This window comes from Lottia gigantea (assembly GCF_000327385.1).
Source record: "Lottia gigantea unplaced genomic scaffold LOTGIsca_51, whole genome shotgun sequence".
Classification (NCBI taxonomy): Eukaryota; Metazoa; Mollusca; class Gastropoda; family Lottiidae; genus Lottia; species Lottia gigantea.
Genome location: NW_008709752.1, coordinates 1,544,466 through 1,568,387, shown reverse-complemented (window position 1 = coordinate 1,568,387; position 23,922 = coordinate 1,544,466). Strand labels below are relative to the sequence as shown.

The 23,922-nt window shown below is 34.1% G+C and overlaps 5 protein-coding genes across 5 annotated transcripts; 2 read left to right on the top strand and 3 right to left on the bottom strand.

The window, feature by feature from the left end:
* Nucleotides 1-699: 699 nt before the first annotated feature.
* LOTGIDRAFT_125686 (hypothetical protein) lies at nucleotides 700-2,910 on the bottom strand (the record flags this gene model as incomplete). The annotated part of the gene is made up of 4 exons (XM_009062491.1): nucleotides 700-1,079; nucleotides 1,932-2,006; nucleotides 2,253-2,466; nucleotides 2,623-2,910. 4 exons carry the CDS (start codon nucleotides 2,908-2,910, stop codon nucleotides 700-702), a joined length of 957 nt encoding a protein of 318 aa, XP_009060739.1.
* A 2,439-nt stretch (nucleotides 2,911-5,349) lies between these two features.
* On the top strand, nucleotides 5,350-10,054 carry LOTGIDRAFT_165478 (hypothetical protein; the record flags this gene model as incomplete). Its single annotated transcript, XM_009062490.1, has 4 exons — nucleotides 5,350-5,458; nucleotides 5,534-6,259; nucleotides 9,147-9,653; nucleotides 9,696-10,054. 4 exons carry the CDS (start codon nucleotides 5,350-5,352, stop codon nucleotides 10,052-10,054), a joined length of 1,701 nt encoding a protein of 566 aa, XP_009060738.1.
* Nucleotides 10,055-12,171: 2,117 nt separating this feature from the next.
* LOTGIDRAFT_234483 (hypothetical protein) lies at nucleotides 12,172-13,644 on the top strand. The gene is made up of 2 exons (XM_009062489.1): nucleotides 12,172-12,238; nucleotides 12,566-13,644. The coding sequence occupies exon 2, from the start codon at nucleotides 12,566-12,568 to the stop codon at nucleotides 13,010-13,012; it is 447 nt and encodes a 148-aa protein (XP_009060737.1). The 5' UTR covers nucleotides 12,172-12,238; the 3' UTR covers nucleotides 13,013-13,644.
* A 552-nt stretch (nucleotides 13,645-14,196) lies between these two features.
* On the bottom strand, nucleotides 14,197-17,638 carry LOTGIDRAFT_165476 (hypothetical protein; the record flags this gene model as incomplete). Its single annotated transcript, XM_009062488.1, has 2 exons — nucleotides 14,197-14,323; nucleotides 14,556-17,638. 2 exons carry the CDS (start codon nucleotides 17,636-17,638, stop codon nucleotides 14,197-14,199), a joined length of 3,210 nt encoding a protein of 1,069 aa, XP_009060736.1.
* A 2,498-nt stretch (nucleotides 17,639-20,136) lies between these two features.
* LOTGIDRAFT_165475 (hypothetical protein) lies at nucleotides 20,137-23,231 on the bottom strand (the record flags this gene model as incomplete). Its single annotated transcript, XM_009062487.1, has 3 exons — nucleotides 20,137-20,891; nucleotides 22,247-22,561; nucleotides 22,928-23,231. The coding sequence occupies 3 exons, from the start codon at nucleotides 23,229-23,231 to the stop codon at nucleotides 20,137-20,139; spliced, it is 1,374 nt and encodes a 457-aa protein (XP_009060735.1).
* Between the last annotated feature and the right edge of the window lie 691 nt (nucleotides 23,232-23,922).

The following is a 23,922-nucleotide window of genomic DNA, read 5'->3' as shown; positions in this document are numbered from 1 at the left end:
TGATAGCAGTGAACCACCATTGATCTCTATTTAAAAATATTCCACTGATCATTCCAATGATTTTGTTTGCAGGAAAATTTGTAAGCTTTCTGAATGTTTGCTCAATGTATGATTTTAGTGATTCTATGATTTCCCATATAAATGAAACGGCTCATCAAATCAAATGGTTAAATCCTGACCACCTATTCTCAGATACACTGTAAGGAATGAAGTTATTGAACTGCAGGAAATTAATACAAGTTTTATTCAATATACATATAGTAAATGTATAATAACTATATTACGATACATAAAGATGATGATAGCATAGCAATCTTATTTTTGTAATTAGTGTCCCTGATCAACATCCAAAAACCTTTTAAAACCTCTATAAACTCATTGTGGAAGACAGGTGTTAAACCATTGGGCAGTAATTATTAAGCAGAAGCAACATAAGGGCAGAACTTAATAATTGTGTGGGAAACATTGTAAGGACAGCAGCTCTTTTTAAATTTCCAATGTGTACCAAACCAGTTTTGGATTTCTTGCAAATAATAATTTCAAATGTGGAGAGTTTAAATACATGTATTAAATGCCAAGTTGACAAAGCTATTATGATCCCTAGAACAAACACCAATATAATTAAAGAACAAAACAACATAAACCTCCAATAAATGTAAAACAAACTTTATCTAAAATGGAAATTTGCTTTGGCATTGTTTAAAAAATAAAGTGTAATTTTTGTTTATGAACTTTTAAATTCCAGTTATTTCCAAATAAATTACCGCAGATATCACATTTACTAGGTTTATCTCCAGAATGAGTTAGCTTATGACGCCGATAGTTACTAGAAGTACAGAACTTTTTATCGCAAATAGGACAGTGGTAGGGTCTCTCATTAGTATGATAGCGTCGATGGTTCTTCAATTCATTTCGGGTACTAAAAAATTTCCCACAAAACTCACAGTTGAATGGTTTCTCTCCAGTATGGGTTTTATAATGAGCATTTAAATGACCAGTGGTTTTATAAGACTTGCCACAAACATCACAATAAAAGTCTTTAGTTAATGTATGGTTTTTAACATGTCTATTGAATAAATCTTTATTTAGGAATATCTTGTGACAAACATCACATTCTTGAGGTACTGGATCTTTATGTTTTAATTCATGTTTCTCCAGACTTTCTTTGGTGCTAAATGACTTATAACAAGAATCACATTTAAACAGTTTTAGATGTGTTTGTATGTGCACAGATAGAAATGACTTTTTCACGTAACCTTTTCCACAATATTGACAAACATAGGGTGTATCATTGTTGTGAGCTCTAGTATGATACAGTAAAGAATCACTTCTATTATATGCTTTACCACAAACATCACAAGTGAAGAGTTTTTCTCCAGTATGAGTGGCCATGTGAGATTGCCACCTGCGTTTGTCTTTAAATGACTTATCACAAATCTCACACTTGTGTTTCTTTATATCTTGTAAATGAGTGGCCATGTGTGTTTCCAGATTATCCACGACTGAGCCACACACAGCACACGCCGCCATACCAGTTTCACCAAATTCCTCTAGCATTTGCTGTGAATCAGTCTCAGAAGGGTAAAAATCTCCTTCTTGAATCCATGCAGGTTTTTCTGGGGATTCCCCAGTTGTAGATGAATTTTCCCAATTAGAAAAGGATTTCCCCTCATCTGATGACAGGTCTTCACCATCACTAGGTATAGTTGTATTGCTCAAATCTGGTTCCCTTTGAGATGATATTCCATCTGGGTTGAGAGAGTTTCTCTCTTCTATTGAATATTCACCAATTATTCGGAAATTTGCAGCTTCTGAGGAATAGGCACGACCTTTCTGAGAATTACCAGCTGATTGAGAGTTGGAAGTAGGTTTTATAGTGGTGAGTTTACTCTGCCCTGCTTTCACATGGGCTTCAACATGTTTCTTCCAACTTCTTCTTTGTCTAAATGATTCACCACAAACATCACAAGTATGTGGTTTTTCTCCAGTATGTATTCTAACATGATCTATTAAAGTATCTTTTCTATTAAAAGATTTATCACAATAGTCACAAGGGAAGTTGTTTATGATAAAATGTTGTTTAGCATGACGGTTATAGGAATATTTATTAGTAAACATCCTACCACAAACATCACATTTTATAATAGTGTCACCTCTATGATTCTGTTCATGAAGATCTAGGGTCTCCTCACTAGTAAAAGTCATCAAACAAAATCGACATTTAAAACATTTTAAATGGGTTCTTTTATGACGATTTAATAAAGCTCCTTTGACATAAGATTTCCCACAGATGTCACAAGTAAAGGGTCTGTCTCCAATATGATTTTTAATATGAATTTCCAGCGAATGACTTCGACTAAATGATCTACTACAGATATCACAAGTGAAAGGTTTCTCTCCAGTGTGTATTCTCATATGAATTTCTAAATTAGTATAAATACTAAAAGTTTTACCACAAACATCACACTGATTTTCCTTTTCTTGAATATGAATTTTCATGTGTTTATCTAGGTGTTCTACGACTGCTCCACAAATAGCACAAGGTACAAGTTTCTTCTTACGAGAGTGGAGTTTAATATGGGCCTTTAAACATGCATCAGATATAAATGACTTATCACAAACATCACATTTAAAAGGTCTTTCTCCAGTATGTTTTCTCATGTGTGTCTTTAACCTACGTTTTTGTCCAAAAGACTTGTCACACAGTTCACATTTGAAAGGTTTGTCTTTTGAGTGAGTGTTCATGTGACTTCGGAGGCAATCATTACGAACAAACGACTTGTCACAAACATCACATTTAAAAGGTTTCTCTCCAGAATGTGTTCTTTGATGAAACTTTAACACTGTACTGGAACTAAATGATTTACTACAGACATCACAATTATGTTTAGGAACACCATGTTTTCGCATATGATTATTAAAGTTGTATAATTTCTCAAAAGATTTACTACAAACCTCACATTGAAATGGTTTGACACCTTCCTGATGTTTGAGTTTATGTTTCTCTAAACTATCTTCATCATTGAATGTTTTAGAACAGATTTTACACTCAAAAGGCCGAGAATGAATTTTCTTGTGGTCATTTAAAAGAGACTGTTTAAAAAAACTTTTATCACAAACATCACAAGTATAGGGTCTGTCGCGTTCCTTGTGTATTCTCTTATGACTTAATAGATAATCTGTCCGAGTAAATGATCTATGACAAACATCACATTGGTATGGTTTCTCTCCAGTATGAATGCTCATATGTGTTTTTAACCTACGACTTTGTTTAAAGGATTTGTGACATACTCCACATTCGAAGGTGTCTTGTTTATTCTCAGTTATGTCACTGAAATGTAATTCTAAATGTTCCTTAATGTTTTCTACCACCAAGCCACACACCCCACATCCTGATTGTGACTGACTGTCCACCATATTGGATGAGTTTTCAGACTGTGTTTCTATTAAATCAGTAACATTTCTTTCTTTCTGACCATTCCATGACACAATTCTGAAGTAAAAAGTAAGCTTACTATGAAGAATGCAAGTTGTTTAAAAATAATGGCTTTGAGACAGGCCTTAAGTAGAAAACTTGTTAGATTATAATGGCGACTAAATATATCAGAATACAAAAAGATACAAAATTGTAATCTGATTTTAATGAGATTAGTCAGAAGCCAACACATCCATAGCAAACTTCGACAATACAGAGAACTGTGATTTCAATATAGGCTTGTACTTGTTCAATGATTTACAGAATCACAAGGTAAAAAGCCAGCAACAGGGCAACAGCTATCTTGATGGAAATGAATGTCTGAAAGAAAGAGAGCATATCTGCCCAGTTCACTGCATCATCGATGTACTATCACTGAACTATCTTATTTATGTTTGCCTAGTTGTTCACAACAAAAGATCATCTAAGCCTGTTTTGCAACAATGGTGAAACAGTTATTGAGTCAAGTTACACCAATTTACCAATATAATTGCATCAAAAGGTAAGCCACATGCATATTACACTTTAGGCTTTTCAACCTGCAAACATTGACCTACATGATTCATCTGCTAGACTTTAAACTTAATCCGAAACAAACCGCATTACTTTCAACTCTAAAAATACTGCATGATTCAAGTTGTTAGCACTCAAAATCAGATCTGATAAAATCAAACGCCCAGTATTTCCGACAATTGGTGAAATCTACTGTTCTGCCATTAGGCTACTGCATCAATAAAAAAAATAGATATGATGCTTTCCTCAAAGCTCAATGTTTCGGGCTATTCAGCATTCAGCCAGACAGTTGCCGAGCGATTTGCTGAGGTTCTAGTTGTAGGAATACGTAAAGCTTAAAATATCGTCTAAAAGGGGAGGCTTCTGCAAAAAGCAATGCATGAATAGCCATAATCGCATTATAAATAACAACTTTACCTCATTTTCTCACAAACAATAGACAATCGGGCTGAAAGCAATTCTAGTAACAGGCATAATGAGACGTATAATGAGTCAGTTCGTAACAATATTTCTGCTATAAAAAGGTATGTTGTCTAGAAAGCGGAATATTTGTGGGTCTTAGTTATAATTATGCACATTAATCTCAAATACTCGACTTTATGACATTATCCATTATACTGAATAATCACCATACAGATCACAAAAAGGTGTGTTCAAAACTTTGTCGAAACGACTCAATATGTTCACATTATTCCCGTAAATCATATTTTGATTGAACAAAGAGAACGAATTCCATCGAGTTAAATATTTAATATAAGATACATAGTTAACAAGTTAGTCAATGTTTAATTCAATTGGCCATATGTTGATATAAAATATCGCTCAGTTTTGCTCTTGAGGAAGGAACCTGAGCATTGCACTTGCATCTGAAGAACTGTAGAAACCAAAGGCAAAGTTGCCATAACAGCAAGATTAGCCTTAGCCTTTCTTATTGACAATCCATAAATAACCGGAAAAGTCAAATTATATGCACTGACTACAAAAAATAAATACCATAGTCTACTTATGAGGCCTATAGAAACATTCATTTCTATTAAAGAAACACTTCTGTCATAAATTTCATTTGGATTCCATTACAGTTATGGTACGGTTTGGTACCTGAATTTGGAAGAACATGTTGCAGTACTGACTACTGTCCTTCTAGAAATTGAAATGGTGTCTTTTATGATTAGGAATCAACTGTCACTATTTGGAAAGTGTGATGGTGCTAGTTTACAACAACTAATGATTCCTATGAAAGCTTCATGTTGAATCTTAAAGCTCAATATTTCCTGGCAATGAGGCGGTGTGATATAGACCTAAGTCTGAAATTTGAATTTTAAATTGTACTATACACTTGTGCCCTAGTGTTCTTTCCTAAAATGGAGGATAGTGAATTTTGCTGTGGTGTTTGTAATGAAAAGTTTGAAGACAATGAAAATTTGATAGCTCATATGACAGATCATGTTGGCAAACCTATTGAAAATCATAGTGAACCTGGGCCTAAAGAATCTAAAGTCAAACCTAATGGAAGTCCTGTTAAACGAGGGGTGGGAAGGCCAACAGAGAAACGTAGTTATACTTGTGGATTATGTGAGAAGGACTTCAAAGATTCTGGTAATCTTCATAGACATATGAGAACTCATACAGGAGAGAAACCATTTTCTTGTGGTTTGTGTCATAAAACATTTACACGAGGCTGTAACTTACAGAGACATGAACGAACACATACTGGAGAAAAACCTTATAATTGCGATCTCTGTGGTAAATCATTTAGTGAAAATGGAACATTAAGTCGACATAGAAAGTTGCATTATGAAGAAAAACCATTTAAATGTGAAATTTGTGGAAAATCTTATGTAAGAGGATGTTTGTTAAAAACCCACCTTAAACTCCATACTGGAGAAAAACCTTTCAAATGTGAAATTTGTCATAAAAAGTTTGCTGATATGAGTTATGTGAAGCGTCACATGAAAATCCACTCTGATAATAAACATTTCCGCTGTGATATTTGTCAAAAAATGTTTGTACGAAATGACAATCTGATCGCCCATATTCGTCTGCATACTGGAGAGAAACCTTTCTGTTGTGGAGTCTGTGGGAAAACTTTTTATCAAGAAAACTACGTCCGTCGGCATATTAAACACCACACTGGAGAGAAACCATTTAAATGTGATATATGTAGTAAATCATTTATAGAGAAAGGGGATTTAAAAGCTCATATGAAGTTTCACTATAAAGAGAAGAACTATCAATGTGGATATTGTGGAAAAGGATTTTATCAAAGAACTTGTCTTCAACAACATCTTCTCAAATTACATGCTTAATGTCATGTTTGGATTTTAGTTTGTTTCTTGTCATGGAAGATGGCATGCATTCCTCCATTCATCTTGACAATGTTTGGCTATTACAAACTGCTTCTTATACCTTATCTCCTTTCTTGTAATATAGAAGTTTGTAAATGCAAGGATTTGATTGGATTGTACATTTAAAAGAATACAGCCATTCACAGACCTCAACAGAAAGTCTGTAAACAATAATCGATAATGTTTACAGTCTTTATGTCAAGGGCTCTGATTGGCTGTATGGGCGTGGGCAATGTACGATCAAATCGTTGGATTCCATGACACAAGAAGGGTGGCTATTGTAGTCAAGGTAATAGACAAAGATTGTAATATCTTGACCATTGTTATATGGTCCTCTGTTAACAAAATATTGCTAAAAATGAAAGATTTTATATTTAGTTTAGTTTGTTGTATTAATGAGAGCTTGTTAAAACATTGTGTTTTACTCTTTGAATGAGTTGAAGACCATATTTCAGTTTATTTTTTAAATTGATTCTTATATACAGTGACTTTTGATAAAAGTTTATTAAAGTTTACATGCCATATAGGGCTATATAGGGTAACATGCAATTTTTGACATTACTATTATTGTTTTGTTAGTAGATTTAAAGAATTGTGTGAATCAAATTTAGTTAATGAATAAAGTTTTACAAATCTGAATTTTTTTACAACTCCACTGGATGCATCGTAGAATTTTGTGATTTTATAGCATTATATTGTGGATTGCAGTCACAGTGATATGACATTGGCATTGAACAAAGTGCAGAATTGAATGATTTGAAGGATGTGGGGGAACTTCTTGCCATACAAGATTTGGACAAGTCTACAGAATAATGTGAATAGACAAGGTGTGGTGTAATTTGCAGGGTTATTGATACAGTAAAAAGTAGACAGCAAGATCCAGACACAATGCAACACGATTTAATCCACTTGTTTTCTTCAGGTAGGCCTATTGATAATCCTGTACACCCAAATATTCAGATTTTTTTAGCCTTGTAGATGCTGACTAGTTGACTGGACACAATCAGTCCTTTCTGCATTTGAATCATTTCATCTGTAAACGAAAAAATCAATTGACCACCTAGAGTAAAACAACAAGACATGCAATTCCAAAGCATTGTAACAAAATGGACCATAAAACCATAAAAATCTTACAAATAATTAGAGGATATCAATGCATAAATCTTTCCTTATGAAAGTGATGGTATGGCCGTTACAGTATTCGGCTGTGAAAAGACATTGTTACGAAACGTCCCGCCCTCATTATTCCCACCGTAAACAAAATAATCATTCCAAATTATTATATCACTCTTTGGATACAATGGCTTGTAAAGGATCAAACGTCGAAGTTATAAATGTTACGAGTAAACTATACAAGTGTACTTTGTGTCTCAAAGTGTTTGAACTTGAAAGTGAAGTTGAAAATCATATCGATAATGAACATTCCACGTCTTCAACCACCGGCGGCAAAGAAGACAGTGACAGTGGCACGCCCCAAAAACCCACCAATTCACAAGAAAACGTTATTTACAAATGCGAAATTTGTGAAGAAGAATGCCACTCATTACGATATTTAAATGCACATACAATCGTTGTTCATGAGAATGCTGCAAGTAGAAACAAATGTGATGTTTGTTCTGCAGAGTTCAGCTCTGCAAGATTACTCTCTGCACACAAAATAGTTGTTCATGAAGGAAAACAGAGGGAATTGGAAGGCAGTCCTAACAACACAAAGGGGGGTGAGGCTGTGGTGCAAGCAAATGGACAAGAGCAGGATTTTATGCAATCTGATGAAAGTAACCAAGAAACTTTTTCTGAAGACAGATTTCATTTGGATTTTGATGGAAGTAAAAACATTGAAAACAATTACGACTTTGTTAATGAAGGGGAAGAAGAAATGACTAATGAAAAGGTACAAAATCAGTTAAAAATCACCTCAGTTTCAAGTTCAAAGTTGATGTTAAAAACCTCTCACAATGATTCAGTGGAAAGGGAGCGTTCCGTGGCTCTGGTTCACATGAAATGTGAAAGGGTTGTATCCACAGTCAAACTGGCTTCTCCCCTTTCAAATTTCAATTCAGGGGATACGGAAAATTCTGTAAGTAATCTTGATAAGAGACCATTGAATACTCCAATCAGAAATAGTGATAAAAATCACACAACTCCACTATCTACATATGTAATGGTTCTAAGAAGAAAAACACCCAAAACTTCCAATTGTAATGTCACTGAAAGCTCTAAAAACTCTAAAATTTCTGAAAATAAATCAAGGCAGGACAACACTGTTCAAGTCAGTAGAAATGTAAAAAAGAAATATTCAAATTTACATTCATCAAATAAAATAGGAAATCGAAAATCTGAAAGTAAACTGAAATATTCCTTAAGTGATCAACAGTCTAAAGGTCCTTATTCTTGTGGAATATGTGGACTAGAAGTTTCCATGCGAAATGCTCTACGCTTACACTTAAGAAGTCATAGAGAAGGAATACTAGCTATTGACCGAAAATGTCATGTTTGTTCTGAACAATATGACACAATCAAATTACTGAAAACTCATATGAGTAAAGAACATGTTGGAGAAAAAGTATTTAAATGTAAAAATTGTCCCAAATCTTTTAATTGGAAGAATTCGCTCTTAGATCATATGAAGCGGCTGCATGAAAAGGAAAAACTTCACTATTGTAATGTTTGTAATAAGGGATTTGTGAGGAAATCTTATCTAGAGATACACGAATCAGTCCATAGAGAAGGTGTTACTAGTCTACGGAAAGGATATAAACGATATTGCTGTGATGTATGTAATAAATCATTTACCTCCTCTTCTTCTTACAAAGCTCATAGAAGAATTCATACCAGAGAAAAACCATTCAGTTGTTTATATTGTGATAAAAAATTTGTGACCAAACAACTGTGTAAAGATCACATGTGTTCTCATACCAACAACTATCCCTATCATTGTGATGTTTGTGGTAAATCATTTACTAGACCAGGGCAATTAACCACTCATAAAGAAACACATAACGGAAAAATAGACTCTAACAGATCCTATAAATGTGATTTTTGTGATAAATCATTTACTTCATCTTCTACCCTTAGAGCTCACAGAAGTATACATACTGGAGAAAAACCCTTTGATTGTTTATACTGCGGTAAAAAATTTGTTACAAAGAGAGGCTGCTCTGATCACATGACAATACACACCAATGTAAAACCTCATAAATGTGAAGAATGTAATAAAGCATTTCTTCGTCCAGGTCAGCTGACTATACATAAAGAAATTCATAAAGGTGGGAACCCGTTTACTTGTGAAACATGTGGCATGTCTTTTCCAACTCAAGGAGGTTTGAAATATCATTTTAAAAAACATGATCCCAACTTTAAAGCAGATTCTACAGAATGTCATTTCTGTGGTAAATCATTTGTTCATATTGACCTCCATATTAAAACTGTACACACTGGAGAAAAAGACTTCATTTGTGAAGTTTGTGGTAAGGCATTTGCTGGGAAAAATGGTCTGAAGAAACACATGGAGACCCATTCTGGAGCTAAACCATTTCAGTGTGAGATATGTTGTAGAAGTTTTCTGCGTAACACTGCTATGATGAGACATATGACTATACATAGTGAGGAGAAACCGTACGTTTGTGAAATTTGTGATAAGTCATTTCATAGAAAAGATACTTTAACAAGTCACCAGAAAGTTCATTTTAAAAATATAATTCAATATGCAACTAAATTTTGAAACTTTACAATCAAATGATAGAATTTTCACTGTTGCGTAAAATTTCTTTGTATTGTCCCACTGTGGATTATCACAGTGTTCACAGTGTTCAAAAGACAAAATGAAACAAGTTTTCTGAGTTGAAGGATATAAGTTATAATAATATAATACTCATATAATATAATATTAAAACAGAACCTGAAACATGTTGTTTCTCACTGTTATAATATTCAGACAACTGAAGATCACACAGTGTGAAACTCTGAGTAGCTATATGTTTCAGGTTCTGTTTTAATATTTCTAAATGGCTGTATAATTTGATGTATTGAGCACTATTTTAATAGTGAAAATGTTTTGTTATTGTACTTACATAATGTCTGAAAATCACCATAATAGTCAATAAAACCATTTCATTGACAAAATTTCAAAATGTGTAACAATGTGTTTAATAGTTAGTGTTTTTGTTCAACTAAAATAGACTTTTATATTGTCTGGATATAATCTCAAACCTTTCTGTTTTCATTTGATGTCTAGATTTGTTAACTCTATCTGTTCAGTTCTGTTAATGTTTAAAAACTATTAATTTGTGTAAATTGTGCTCTGATATTATTTTGCTATAGATATCTCTATTTCTGGTTGTATATCTTTGATTTATTTCCAAACATTTTGTTGCCTAGGATACAATTGAGGTACAACATTTGGCCCTGAGAAACTGGCTGACTCTATTGACCGGCAGCATTATGCCTGTGTTAAATTGGTTGCCAAAAGAAATGCCTGGTTATTTGTCCTATCAGCATTGACATTACCAAGGGCTAACATAATTAATTGTTTAATTTTTCACAAATTTGCTTTGCTCTCTCCATCCATATTGCACCGTCTTCATTAGCCCACAAGGTGCAGAAGAGTAGGACGTAAAACTCAATTCATTTCATTTTCATTTCATTTCCATCCATATTGCAAGTTATCACTTAATATGGTCTAACCATTTCTAGACATTTTTGTTCCTGCACCACCCGCTAGGATGGTTGATAGATAAGCCGATAAATTAGCTTTTGTATCAATGTTTTGTAATATATTATATAAGAATAAGATTGTAGGAATATTTGTCAAGTTGTGAACTGAATCAGAAAAAGGCTTTATTAAGAAGCTAGAACGCACAATCGTCAGTCAATTTTGAAGCATCTAACCTCTGTTTGAAAAGCCATTGCCTTAACTCTATTAACTTCAGATTATCTGTAGAAATTAAGCTTGTACTAAGCTACCAGCAATAAACAAATGAGTGATAAAGCAGACGGAAAATCTTTAAATCATTAAGTTGACGTAAAGTGGAGTCTCAGAATGCAGGAGAGCATTTTATGTTTAAAAAAACAACAAATTTCCCATTCTGAGGGCACTTAATTCCCTGCTATCGGTATTGATGGTTTCACTATAATCGAGTGGGTTTAGAATAAACGATAACACTTTTCATTTTAGAAAGTAGGGAGATTTAGGAAAGAGGAAGTTGTTATAAAGATATCCCCTTTATGGTATTTAAGTTCTAACGTTTCTATTGAAAGGAAATTGATAGTGTATTGAAGAGGTTCCGATGCAGATAGCCTAGTCATGGAGATAAGATTACTAGGCGGAAAGGTGATCTAAATCAGTGGCTAAACTACCATAGGTACTGGTTGAACCAAGTCCACGGGCCCCCGTCCTAAGGAGATCCCTACACCCAGAACAAAAAGTGTACCAAAGTAAGTACCCGGTATCTAAAAGGTTAACACACAACATAAAATGGTTCAAAACATATGCTTGGGCCTTACCACCATCACGTCTTTATAAAGAGAATGAGACACCCAGTTAGTGCCAAAGCAACTACAGACTGAACCTCTTTAAATCTTATATTAATACAGTTTTAGAATGCAGGAGAGCATTTGATTATATTAAACAAATATTATCGTGGGAGGGGCTCCAACCGACATAAGTCCAAGGGCTCACAGATTTACAGATAAAAGTTGATTAAACAAGGGCATTGAAGATGACCTAGCGGAAATCCTTAATCCGATCGAGTATAGAAAGGAAAGGGAAGTAAATTACATACGTCATGGGCATAGCTATAAAAGGAAAAGTAGTAAACTTGAGAGTATTATACATCTTAAGATCTCTGTATCAAGATTGGTTGTTGTATTATTGAATCAGCAAGTATATATAATAACAGTTGTAAAAGTAAGTAATTATATGTTTATTTTTTGTAAAACTCATCTGTGACTTTGTAAATAAGCACATTTGTATTTATATTTCCATGAAACAAACTGAAGGCTTTTTGATAACATTTGCAGTTTTGTGACAGAGAGCTTCGTCTGTAAATTTTGTCATAGTTTCGCTTGCTTATATTAACCTTGTGAACAGACACATCTGTCGATTCTGATCATAATACTATACTCTCAATTCTGATAGATGTACCATTGTGCCAAACACAGCATACCTGCTAGTTGATATAGGTATTGGGTAAGTGAGTGAATAACTTCTGACAAACTATTTGTTTTATTTCAGATGGTTGACAAAAGGGCAGTTGATATCCTCAAGGATAACGTAAAGTTTGTACAAGAGGACTTGATGTTCACGATGGATCTACATTCAGCCGGTCTGGACGAGTTAGTCAAGAGCAAAATGTCGACTCACATTATCAATAAAACACAGTTGATATTTCTAGAGAAAGGGAATGATAAAGCTGGCTTTAAACACTTGTGGAAGGGACATAAAGATGATTATGCCAAACTCTGCGGTGTAAAATCTGAATCGGAGGTCCTGAAATATATCCAAAGAATAGTGGGTATGGGCCATTATGCCACGTACGGTTATGAACTGGGAAACGGGTTTGTGGTCGTATATCAGATACATGAGAAGCTGTTTTTAAGGGTTGCTATCGGATTTAATGGTTTCATCGTATCGGCTTATCCTTCAACCAATAAAGATAAAGAGGACAAAATGGATTATTGAGTTTATGTCAATTGATAATTGAGGACATTGATAATTATGTACGTGCATAAATAAACATGCGTTGAAAAATACTGTGTGCTAAGGTGAACCAAACATATTGCCCATTGCTGTTCCTGCAGCTAATCCGATAATGCTTTGGTTTGGAAATTCCCTAGGATTTGCATACTATCATGAGCTACTAGATTTTTTTAATCCGCATGTTTATATTGCTTGTATATTATATTAGATTTGTTTAATGGGACGGATGTGCCTTTTTTTGGTGGTTAATTTGCATGTTGAATATCATATGTAAATAGTTTTCAGAAGTATTAGAAATGTACGAAATACGAATACATAATTCTTTTAAATATACTTCAGTCTAGTAATTTCTTTTCTATAGGATGTATTTTCTATATATTGTAGTGTCCACAAAAAGATTCATCTTCATAATTCTGGACACACATGGATTTGAAGGCTCAAATTTCTACACTATTACTGATGTCCGTTTCTGAGACTAAAGTATAATTGGTCAAAAAAATAATGGCGCAGCTGTCCCTGTAATAACTGTTAATGATCACACTGTATGTATGGGTTGATTGCTTCCAGCATTGCTATATTTATTCTATCTATAAATAAAGTGGATTGCTCGTGTATTCAATCGGTACAAATATGTCCATTGCAAAATTATTTTCATTGATCATTTTGGTTCTTCACTTTGCTCATCTGTGGCACTCAGTTATGGCTAAAAGATTTGGAAACAAGGTGCTTGACGATTCTCGATATTGGGTGGCAAGTAAAAAAACAATTAGACATATCTCTACAATTATGGGGTCAAAATATTATGAAATGAAAAGTGCTATTGTTTTTTCTGAGCCACCCAATATAAATACAAGGTGGTTCAATGTAACACTGTATCATTTTATTACACAGATGAAATATACAACAAAATCTTAACAATATACTCTTATAATCTTTACAAAATACATGTACACATTCTGAATACTCCATTGAACATACCATACACATATAGCCTCTTGTTAGTACACACAATATTTAACGTCTAACAATATACATCAAGATAGCTTGCCAGGCAAGGTAACATACCCCAACAGACACTGTCAGATATGATAATTTTAGTAACTACAATTGATGTTTTTCTGCTTTTTTTGAACAGTGAGAATTTTTTGTCATTAAATTTTCTAATATTATAGAAAACAACTGCAATATAATTTCACCACACATGTTTCATCAAAAGCTGTCTTACAATCAAAAGCTGTCTTACAATCAAAAGCTGTCTTACAATCAAAAGATCTTCTAGTCAAAACGTAATTTCTATCAAAAAACAAACAGTTATAATTGTGCAATAACAAAATATTTTCACTGTTAAAGTAGTGTTCAATACATGATTGTACAGCAATATAGAAATATTAAAACCAAACCGAACCTTAAACATATCGTGACTCAGAGTTTCATGCTATGTGATCTTCAGACAACTGACCTATTTTCAGCCTATAGTTATGATTGTATATTAGAAATATGTTGTGATTTTATATGGCTAACTAACCTATCTCTTCTAGCAAACGACTGATCACAATATTCACAGTTATGAGGTTTAAAACCATTATGTATTCTCTGGTGTCTCTGAAGACTGTTCTTTCTACTGAATTTTAACCCACAATCTTCACATTCAAAAGGAGTTTCATTAGAATGAATGATCATGTGTTTTCTTAAAGAATTTTTGATGGCGAAAGACCTAGCACAAATATGACAAGTAAAAGCTTTTATCCCTGTATGAGTTGGCATATGATTTTTTAAAGATCCTTTCTGGGTAAAGTGCATACCACAGATTTCACATTTATGGGGTTTTAACCCACTATGTGACTCCACATGACATCTAAAACCTGTCCGTGAAATAAATGATTTACCACAAATTTCACAGAAGAATGGGTCTCCATCTGTGTGAATTTTCTTATGAAAATTTAACTGGTCTTTACGATAAAAAGCTTTAGGACACAAATCACATTTAAAAGGTCTTTCACCAGTATGTGTTAATATGTGTTCTTTACAACTAGCTTTGGTGGCAAACGATTTACCACATAAATGACATACATGGGGCCGAATGCCAGAATGAAGTTTTACATGGTTTCTCAATGTAGTTGCTTTGGTAAACGTGGCCAAACAAATGTTACAACTAAATGGTCTATCACCAGTATGAACTCTCATATGTTCCTCTAATCGTACTCTCTTGATAAATTTCTTATCACACAGTTCACAGGTTAGAACACCCTCCCCTGTATGTTTCAGTTTCTGATGATCCTTCAACTTTCTACCAGTAATATAGGATTTATTACATTCATCACATTTGTAAGGTCTCTCTCCAGAATGGATCCGAGTATGTTCTTGTAAACTGGCTTTAGTTAAAAAAGTTTTCGCACAAATTTCACAAATAAATGGTCGAATTCCACTGTGAATGTTTTTATGAACTTTGAGAGGTTGTAAAGTAGTAAAACTACGCCCACAAACATCACAAACAAAAGGTCTCTCTCCAGTATGATTTCTCATGTGTGCCTCCAAATCACCTTTTCTGAGAAACTTCTTGTCACATTCAGGACATTCTAAAAGTCCTTCTCCAGTATGTTTGAGTCTAGTATGAACTAACAATGTCCTATTGTTTATAAATCTGGCCTCACAATAGTCACATTGATGAGGTTTATCACCAGTATGGAGTTTAACATGGTCTTGTAGTCTATATTTAGTAAGAAATGATTTATTACAGATCTCACAAACGAAGGGTTTCTCTCCAGAATGAATTTTACCATGAGCCTTTAATGACTGAGCAGAAATGAATGATTTTTCACAAGCATCACATTTAAAGGGTTTCTCTCCTGTATGAGTTCTCATATGAGTTTCTAAATCATATTTTTTAACAAATTTTTTACCACATTCAGAACATTCTAAGAGACCCTCGCCAGTGTGTTTAAATCGTGTGTGATCGTACAGAGCTCTAGCCGTGATATAACTACAATCACAGAAATCACACTTGTAATTTCGGTCTCCTGTATGCAGCTTAGAATGATCCTTTAACCTATAGGAAGTTAAAAATGACTTATTACACACATCACATTCAAATGGTTTCTCTCCAGTATGAATTTTTTCATGGGCTTTCAGAGTATGGATCTTAGCATATGATTTTTGACAAACATCACAAGAGAAAGGTTTTTCCACATCTCCACTGTGAGATTTTAAATGCTCGTCTAAATCAAATCTCTGCACGAAAATTTTTTCACAGATATGACAGGGATAAAGATCCTTGCTAGTATGTTTCAGTTTTATATGATCTCCCTTAGCTTGTTCTGTAACAAATGATTTATCACACTCCTCACATTTATAGGGTTTCTCTCCTTCATGCTTTTCTGTCATATGAGTGGACAGTAGCGCACTGGATTTGAATGTCTGGGAACAGATATGACACACGTCAACCTTTTTCTTTCCTTTATTCTTCACTTCTGTTGCATGTTTTTTCATCAAGTGAGCACGCATGGCTGTCTGTCTACGAAAATTCTGACCACAGAACTCACAGGAATTGGGAGAAGTTATTATGGTTTTTGTTTCTGAGGAGTCATCAACTGATTCTTCAGTGTTTTTTTTGGGTGATACTTTACTTATCAATGATCTATCATTTTTAGGTGGAGGTGATTTTGATTCTGGTTGATTGATGGGAGTTTTTTCTGGAGTAATGGCTACTTTGCTCCTTGTGTTTCTGGTATTCTTGTTAGAATTTGCTTCTATTATACTTGGTGATTTGGAAGCTGTCGACTTCTGGGAAATTTGAACTTCCATTGGCATTTCTACATCAGTTTTGTTTGAATTTCTAAGGTCAGTATTAGGAATGGCATCCTTTGTTGCTTCATCATCAGATTTCTTCTCTAACTTTGGTTTCATATCAGCCACATGAAGTTTTTTGTGTAAGCCTAGGCTGACATTGTCTGTAAATGATCTATCACAAACATCACAATCATAATAAATCTTCCCTTCATGGTAAATTATCATGTGGGCATTCAAATAGCGAGCTGAATGGCAGATTTCCTCACATATTTTACACTTAAACGATGTATCATGGGTCTGTGAATGAGCTCTCAGCGATTCAGGGTCAGAAAAAGTCTCATTGCAAACTAAACATTGATTTGTTTTCTTAACAGATTCTCCCTCATTGGAATTGGCTGCTTTATCTTCTCCTGTTTGCAGTACGTTGGGATTTCTTGAAATTTTATCGTCGTTTTCGTTTTCATGCAACTCAATATGGTTATTGGTCACACCCTCCTGATCGTGAAATGTAACCCCTACGTTTGATTCATTTACTTCATCATACTCGTTAATTTCTTCTTCTTCCTCGTTTATCGACAATGGAGATTGGTTTGAAACATCATCTTCGTCGTCCACTGCCATTTCTCCAACAGCTGCATCTCCGCCATTATCTTCCTCGGGCTCAAGTTCGATTTCGACTTCACATTCGCCAATCGATGCGTGGTCTTCCATTACATGATTCGTAGCATCGACCTCCAAGTCAAACATTTGGCCGCAAATTCCACATTTATACACGTCTATTGACGCAGGAAACATTTCCCCAGCCTTAACTTGTTCGTTCATTTCTTAAAAGACAGTAGTTTTAGGTTGTTTCTTGTTAATTTGGGTTCTTTGTTCGACTAAGATGGCGGACAAAATTCTTCCGCATTATGTATAATTTGAGTGAGACGTTTCGTCGTATGTAGTGTACGAAACGCCTTGTCTCTAAGGTCACGAATATAAAATTGCAAATAATCTTTGAGTATTACTCCAAGGTGTAATGTACCATCTTAGAGTTTAATGTTAGCTAATATTCATGCATTTCGTACAGTTATCGATTGGACGACCGAGAATATCTTTTTTATTCTAATAACAAATAACTTAAAAATGATAAAAAAAAAAAAAAAAAAATTGAGGCACAGACAAGTCTCCAAACTTTCAAGGACACCTCCCACTAAACTGAAGACAAGCAATGATGTAATGATGGGCTAGGTCTACCTAATATATACAGGAGTAATATGGGCTATCATAAAATTATGTTGTGTTAATTCACATACCCGCTCTCCTTATTTCCTAGACTTCATGGAAAATGAACAAGGTTGAATTAAGATTGAAATTTTAGTTTTGGCTAATCAAGTTACTTGAAAATTCAGTAGCAATTTATTAATTTCCAGTAGAAAACCTTCAAATATACAATTTAATAAAATTTTAATTTTGGCTAATCTTAAGCCTAAATTGAACCCTGAAAATGTAGCAAATTTATCACTTTTGAAACAACAACCAACTTTAATAAGTTTCTTTTTTTCCAATTATGAATTTTAAATCCACTCACAACCCCCAGTGCCTCAATATAAACTTGAACTGCACTATACAGCCTTTGAATTGAAGTTTTACAGGCGGCTACTTTGAAAAAAAAAAGATACACACAGCAGATGAAGGGTGAGCTGAAGAAAGTTTTTCTTTTAGTTTTAGAAGCAAGAAACATCATTAGTATCCTTTTAACAGTGGCTTCAGTGGCGGAGCCACAGAGGTACAGAGATGGTAGCCGCCCCCCCCTCGCAGCCCTGAAAGCAAGTTTTTCAGGCAAAAACCTCAGAAATAGGTTTGAGATTCAAGAAATATCAGATATCTTCCCTTCCCCTCCCCCCCTCGGCGTAAACCTGGCTCCACCACTTAGTGGCTCTAGATATACCAGAAAGTACCATTGATTATAAATTTATTCTATTAACAAAATCTAATAATGCACTAAGCTATACAAATATAGAGTTGATTATAACATTTCTCTCAAATATATCAGTTTAAATAATATTAGCTGAAATCCTGAAATCATTTACAAATAATCTTGAATACAGGTTAATTAATCTTACTTCAATTAACATCAATTAATTTAAATCTTTACATAATTGTCCATTAAATTTAGTATTAACAAAAAAATAGTTGTTTTTAAATAGAAATTTTTTTTCAAGGCATAATTGTTATCAAATCTATATTTTCATTTTCTTACATGAAATCTCCATCAGATTAAAATGCAAATCTTGAAGTTTCAATTCCTCTTTGTTCTGAAGGTCGCTCAACTTGCCATCCATGATCGAACAAAATTGTTATATATCTCATGTTCTGGGCAATATAATATTAACCAATCAAATGCCCTGTTGAATATTGTCAGCCTGCTATGATAATTGCTTCACTCATTTTTTTGAAAAAAAATAATTGATGTTTGCCCAAGTTTACCATAGCAAAATGTATATGCTGCAACAATGTCAAACTAATTGGAGTAAAAATGTAGCAGGCCCACAACCATACTTTTAACAATGTCTTTGATTGGTTAAAATAAATTACTTAATTTTTGACGCTAATCGTCAAAATTATAATGAAAGCATTTTAAAACTATTATTTTTTCAACCTGTTTGCAGCCTTCGCAAAAGAAATCTCATAAAATAAATATCAAAATGAGGCAATACCAAGAATATTTAAAATGAAAATACGACCACTACAGCCTGCCGATATAATGGAAATTCAGAGGTTTGGCTTACTACTCATTTAGCTCAATTTCAGCCACCTGTACCTCTTTGCCAGAGCTCAATTTAGCTATCCAAAAGAATTCCAGTCCTAGTAGTAGAATTTGACATATACTGAACCAAAACAAACAAACTATATATACAGTTTTATATTCCAAGGTGTTTATAACCTTCTCATATTCAGTAATTACCCAATAATATGATGTTAAAGGCACATGGTATGTTTTTGTTGGACATTATATCTAAGAAGTGGTATGGATAACTGTAGTTTAGCTCAATCAGTTGGATAAGCAAATGACAAGATGTTTGTCTCATTCCTTTAGCACCTGTAGCATATATTGTTGATATACAATATGCTACTGGTGCTTAAGGAACATAAACGTCTGTATACTGTATCCCTTTCTAAATATAAAACTGTCTAACAATAAAATGAAGTAAATATAAATCCCTTTAAAGTCATGATACATCACAATATATTTCAAGCTTTTAAGTTAATATTTCCCTGAAACAAGACAGTAATAAAAGCCAATTGTCATGACAATTTAATCATATATTTATTTATTGTTATTTTCTGTGAACTGCCATATGACTAGTTAAAGTATCTTTTCTGGGAAAAGAGTTTCCACAAACTTCACATTTATATGGCTTCTCTCCAGTATGAACCTTTCGATGTCTACTGAGAGCTTCTTTTCGACTGAACCATTGTAAACAAACTTCACACTGAAACGGTTTTAAGTCAGAATGTGTCACCATGTGTTTCTTTAATGTTTGACTCAATCTAAATGATTTTCCACATAAATCACAAATAAATGGTTTCTCTCCAGTATGAACGTTCATATGTCCACTGAGAGAGCTAGGTCGTGAAAATAGATGACCACACACTTCACATTTATAAGTTTTACCTGCATGATCTTTAATATGATTACTCAGGCCTGGTTTAGAGTAGAAAGTTTTACCACAGATATCACAAGTGAAGGAAGTTTCGCCTGTATGACGTTTCAAATGTAACAGTAATTGATGTGGACGTTTAAATGATTTACTGCAGACATCACATTTATGAGGTTTGACTCCAGTATGTGTTAACAAATGTTCTCTGCAAGTAGCTTTGGTTGAAAATGATCTTGAACAGATTTCACACTTAAAAGGTCTCTCCCCTGAATGTAATTGTTTGTGTTTTCTCAGATTGTCAGGTTGAGAAAAGGATTTATCACATAGATCACAATCAAAAGGTTTCTCTCCAGTGTGAATTCTTCGATGTGTTTTAAGGTGTGATGCTTTCACAAATCCTTTCCCACAAAATTCACACTCCATCAGACCTTCTCCAGTGTGTTTCAATTTCACATGATAATTTTTAGAAGTATTTGATAAGAATGCTTTGCTACAATATTCACATTTAAACGGCTTTACCCCATTATGTGTGGTTTTCATATGAGCCAATAATTTAGTTTTTAATTTAAAATTTCTTCCACATAAATGACATGTATATTGCTCTGTGGCCTTTTCCTTTTCTGTTTCAGACCCTGATCCTGATCCAGAATTGTTTTTAATATCATCTTTTGATTCGGACTCGATTTCAAATTCATCATCAGCAGTGTCTTCTAAATCATCTGCCTCATCTTCATCATATTCCTGATAACTTTTACGTGCTCCGCCTCTCGATCTGGATCTTTTTTGCTTCTGAGGCATTAACAAGGCTGTAATGATTTTTTTGGTGCCACTGGAAGATTTGGACGTGTTTGACTTATCTTTTGGAGGTGGCAGTGGTATGCTGGGGATATCTACATCAGGTAAGGCTTGAAGAATTCCAACATTGCCATTTTCATAATTTTCAGTTGCATTGCCTGCATTGGTATTTGCTGTGCTCTGTTTGGCAACATACTGATTTGGGAAATTCACAGTCAAATTCTCATCCCCCTCTTCTCCAATGCCATCAGCTGCTTTCTCACACTCAGCAAGTTCACCATTAGCATGTACATCGTGATGAGATGCCAAATTTTTTTCGTCTGCAAACGATTTCCCACAAATGTCACAATCGTGGTAGATTTTTCCTTCATGAGCCACAATCATGTGAGCACTCAAATACCGAGCAGACAGACATTCCTCCTTGCATATTTCACATTTAAAACTAAGGCGGTGTTTAGCTGAGTCTTCAGCATTATTTTCCACCGCATTGTCGCCATTCTGAGTATTTTCATCCATATTTTCATTAATAAAATTGTTTCTTTGTGGGTGAAAATGGCGGACAGGAATAAGGTATGATGAGGATGAGACGTTTCGTACCATTACTAGGTCAAATTGTGTTCATTAAAATGTAATATTTTTTTTATGGATTCGCAGAAATTCAACGTAATTTTTTTGTCAAATACTTTTCAAAAGTTCTTTGTGACTTTATTTCCAGTTTGGATATATTACAAGAATTTTTTAGATAGTTATGTAAGTTGCTCTGTTCAGTTTTCTGACATGAAAAAAAATTGCAGGGAAAACCTGAGAAAAACTCAAAATAGTAGGATTTGTCAAGGATCCTGAAGGGGTAATAGAAAGGGGTTGAAAATCTCTAGATTAGAGTAATGAGCTCAATTTTATCAGAGGTTTAACATAGTTTTAATCATTTAATATACATGCAAGTTAATGTTTCTTTATATTTAATTATGAATAGTTTCATGCTTTAATAAACTATCTTTTCTAAAAAATGATTTATGACAAACTTCACATTCAAATGGTTTAGTTCCAGAATGCATTCTTGAGTGTCTTAATAAGGCTTCTTTACGACTAAAACGCTTTTGACAAACATCACATTGGAATGCTTTCTCACCTGTATGAGTCACCATGTGTTTTTTCAAAGTTTCAGATAGCCTAAAAGACATCCCACACAAATCACATGTAAAGCGTTTCTCTCCAGTGTGTACACTCATATGGATATTCAAGGAACTAGGCCTGGTATAGGAGCTGCCACAGATTTCACAAGAAAAGGACTGTCCTTTATGATCTTCTAAATGCAGTCTCAGTCCACCTTTAGAAAAGAATGTTTTACCACATAAATCACAAGTGTAAGATTTCTCTCCAATGTGAACTTTTCTATGCATTTCAAGATGGCTTGGACACCTAAACGACTTTATACATTGGTCACATGGGTAAGGTTTACCAACATGTATAAGCTTATGATCTCTGCAAGATGCAGAAGTAGAGAATGACTTGGTACAGAGATCACATTGATATATTTTCCCTGAATGTTTTTGTTTGTGTTTTGCTAGGGAAGACCTGTCAGCATAAGATTTATCACAATCAACACAAGCATATCTCAAAGCAGATCCGATATCGGTTCCGAAATGTTTCCTCAAATGTAACATCAATTGACTTGGTCGTTTAAATGATTTACTACAATGGTCACATTGATGAGGTTTCTTATCAAGATGGGTGTATGAATGATCTCTCAATGTTGATCTTGTTTTAAATGATTTGTCACATACATCACATATGAATGGTTTCTCTTCAGAATGAATTGTTCTATGAGTTTTTAAATTGGTATACTGAGCAAACTGTGCATTACAAACAGTACATTTAAAGGGTTTCTCTCCAGTATGTATTCTAGAATGCACTTTTAATCTGCCCAATGTTTCAAACTTCTTTTCACAAAATTTGCATTGATGTTTCTTATTCATTAAAAACTTTGCTATATTAGTAGTTAACCTTGGATTGGAAGATGAGTCATCTATACAAACATTACTAACATGTAAAGGCTTTCCACTTGTTATATGTGTTTTGGAATGACTGATCAATGCTGCAGGGTTTTTAAATTCTCTACCACACACGCCACACACACAATTAACAGGTTTCTGAGGAGAAACACTTTTACTGACTTTAGTCACTGGACTTTTTGAATTCTGAACACTTGATATAGGTTTCAACATAGCTTTTAAAACTTTCATTGAATTATCATTCCCTTTAGAGGTAAATGTCTTAGGATGGCTTTGTTTTGTATTTCCACAGCCATTTTTACTCGCTTCTTTCGGCACAATGGTATTTGAGGTGTCTTGTTCAGAAATAACACCAGTTGGCAGCTCTAAAGTATTAGATACGTGAGGGTTCTGTCTAGACACAACGCCATTTATATCAGAGATCTGTACTGATGATTGATTTCCAATTTCAATGCCATGGTCTGTTGTACCTTCTACAGACTCAACATTAGATTCTATATACACTATATTATCATTCAGGGCTTCTTGTTGTGGGATTGTGATTTCTGAACCTACTTCAATGATTTCAAACAGATCTATCTCCTCCTTTACCTCAATCCTATCAACTCTATCATTGGATACTTTAATGGTGATATCGTTCTCAGCACGCACCTGT

Bases quoted from the DNA above. Each gene is read 5' to 3' on its own strand.
- LOTGIDRAFT_234483 (XM_009062489.1), top strand. From the start codon at position 12,566: ATGGTTGACAAAAGGGCAGTTGATATCCTCAAGGATAACGTAAAGTTT.